General features: G+C 31.0%; 1 protein-coding gene across 1 annotated transcript; it reads left to right on the forward strand.

The window, feature by feature from the left end:
• The first annotated feature begins 799 nt into the window (after positions 1-799).
• LOC110930404 (dirigent protein 6-like) lies at positions 800-1,557 on the forward strand. Its single transcript, XM_022173704.2, has one exon. The coding sequence runs from the start codon at positions 827-829 to the stop codon at positions 1,382-1,384; it is 558 nt and encodes a 185-aa protein (XP_022029396.1). The 5' UTR covers positions 800-826; the 3' UTR covers positions 1,385-1,557.
• Positions 1,558-2,118: the final 561 nt, after the last annotated feature.

Genomic DNA, 2,118 nt, shown 5'->3' on the forward strand with positions numbered 1-2,118 from the left:
AATACTATTTTTTTTTGTATTTTAAAAATATAGATTTACAGCCAAAAGATATTAAAAAAATTGTTGTGTTTTTTAAGTTTTTCTTTTGTGATTTTTTGTTTTTGAGTTTTCTCATTATTTATCCCCTATATATATTATATTGTGTGGAATTAAATTATTACTTTTTATTTTTTTCAAATATTTGGCTTTATATATTTAAAGGGTTGGTGAGTTTTGGATTTTGTGAGGGAACATCCATACCACAACAACACCAACGACAGGCTTTCTTTTCACTACAATTGGTAATACACAAACAACGAATAACATATTAAAATTTTTGCATATTACATTATAGCCTAGTAACATCTTAGGATAAAATAAAGCTTAGAGACCATTAGGTTCTGAGTTTGATTCTAATAGGGGTGTTATCAGATTTATTGAATTTTTTCCTAAATTAGTGTATATGCATTATTGCCTAGTGGAGATATATGATTCCATTGTTGACACGATTATAGTTTAGTGGTCCGTCAATAATACAAATTTGTCGTTCAAGAAAAAGATATTAAATTTCTTGGTCTCATCTATATCATAAGCTTTAATTATCGAATACAATGCAACATATAATATCCGTTCAGTTGCAACTTTTTTGGACTTTTTTAATATTTTAGTAGAAAGGATATGTAAAAAAGCTGTTTTTAACATCAAAGAATGTATTAATTTACTTTTATATATTATTTAAATTTCAGAGCTTTACATTCTGATACCAGCACTTTTCTATTGCAAGTTGTATTTTACCACTATAAATATCGGACAGAAAACTCCAGTTGAACACAAATCCAATCTAGAGATGGCTCGTATAAACTTTTATGAGTACATTGTTTTCATTCTATTTTCCCTCCTTATCTTGCACACTTTTTCCATAATTGCTCACTCAGAAAAACTAGATGAGAAGAAACCATGCAAGAGATTTGTGTTATATTACCATGACATCCTCTTCAATGGCACCAATGCCGCTAATGCCACATCAGCAGCTGTCGCGAAACCTACGAAGCTTGGGAACTACAAACATGGGATGCTTGTGGTCTTTGATGATCCCATTACTAAAGATAACCACCTCCTATCTCCCCCTGTGGCTCGGGCGCAAGGATTTTACTTCTATGATATGAAGACCGAGTATAATGCTTGGTTTTCATATACTTTGATTTTCAATTCCACAGAACATAAAGGAACAATTAACATTATGGGTGCAGACATGATGGGTGAGGAAACAAGGGATCTTTCAGTTGTTGGTGGCACTGGAGATTTCTTTATGACTCGAGGGATTGCTACATTTCGTACGGATGTTGCACAAGGTGCTTACTATTTTCGACTTGAAATGGATATCAAGTTGTATGAATGTTATTGAATAAGGTTGTGTGTGTTGAGTTATAAGGTTGATGTTATGAATACATCAATTATAATGACTCCACATGTTTAACTCCTATTAATTACTCTTGTATTAATGTAAGGGCCTATAAATAGAGCCATTCTATCTCATGTTGAAATGTTATCAAAAAAACCATTATCTCATTTTGTTCTTCTCTCTATATTGCTAATAGGTTATAGTTGTTTTATAACATGTTATCGACGTTTTCCTCTTAAAGTTAAAGAGTCTCAATCACTTAAAATAATCCATACCGTAAATCATATATTTTTGGGTAAGAAGAGGATTTATATTATTATTATTATTATTATTATTATTATTATATTGTCAAATAAATAAAATTATGATTTATCAGGCTAAATGGTTATCTCTTTTATTATCCAATATAATTAGAAGTTAAATAGTAACGACTTTGAGGTGTATTATATATTTAAATTGTGTTGCTCATGTAATAAAAAAATGAAGCTGGTTCTACTCAAAAATGGTTACCGAGTATTCATAAAGTCGTATTTTTTTTAAATAAAATTGTCTGGTTCTTTATGTTGTAGGCCAATTAAAACGGTTCTCTTGTAAACTATCTTTACAAGAAACAAGAGCAATCTGATAAAAACCCCGATTCACACCGCTAAAGATGTCGCCGCTAATTCTGGCCGCTATTGATCAAAATGTTGCCGCTAATATACCCCTTGTCGCCGCTAATGCTCTTGCCGGATAAT

This window comes from Helianthus annuus, chromosome 3 (genome assembly GCF_002127325.2).
Source record: "Helianthus annuus cultivar XRQ/B chromosome 3, HanXRQr2.0-SUNRISE, whole genome shotgun sequence".
Lineage (NCBI taxonomy): Eukaryota > Viridiplantae > Streptophyta > Magnoliopsida > Asterales > Asteraceae > Helianthus > Helianthus annuus.

Coding starts and splice junctions, on each gene's coding strand:
- LOC110930404 (XM_022173704.2), top strand. CDS start 827: ATGGCTCGTATAAACTTTTATGAGTACATTGTTTTCATTCTATTTTCC.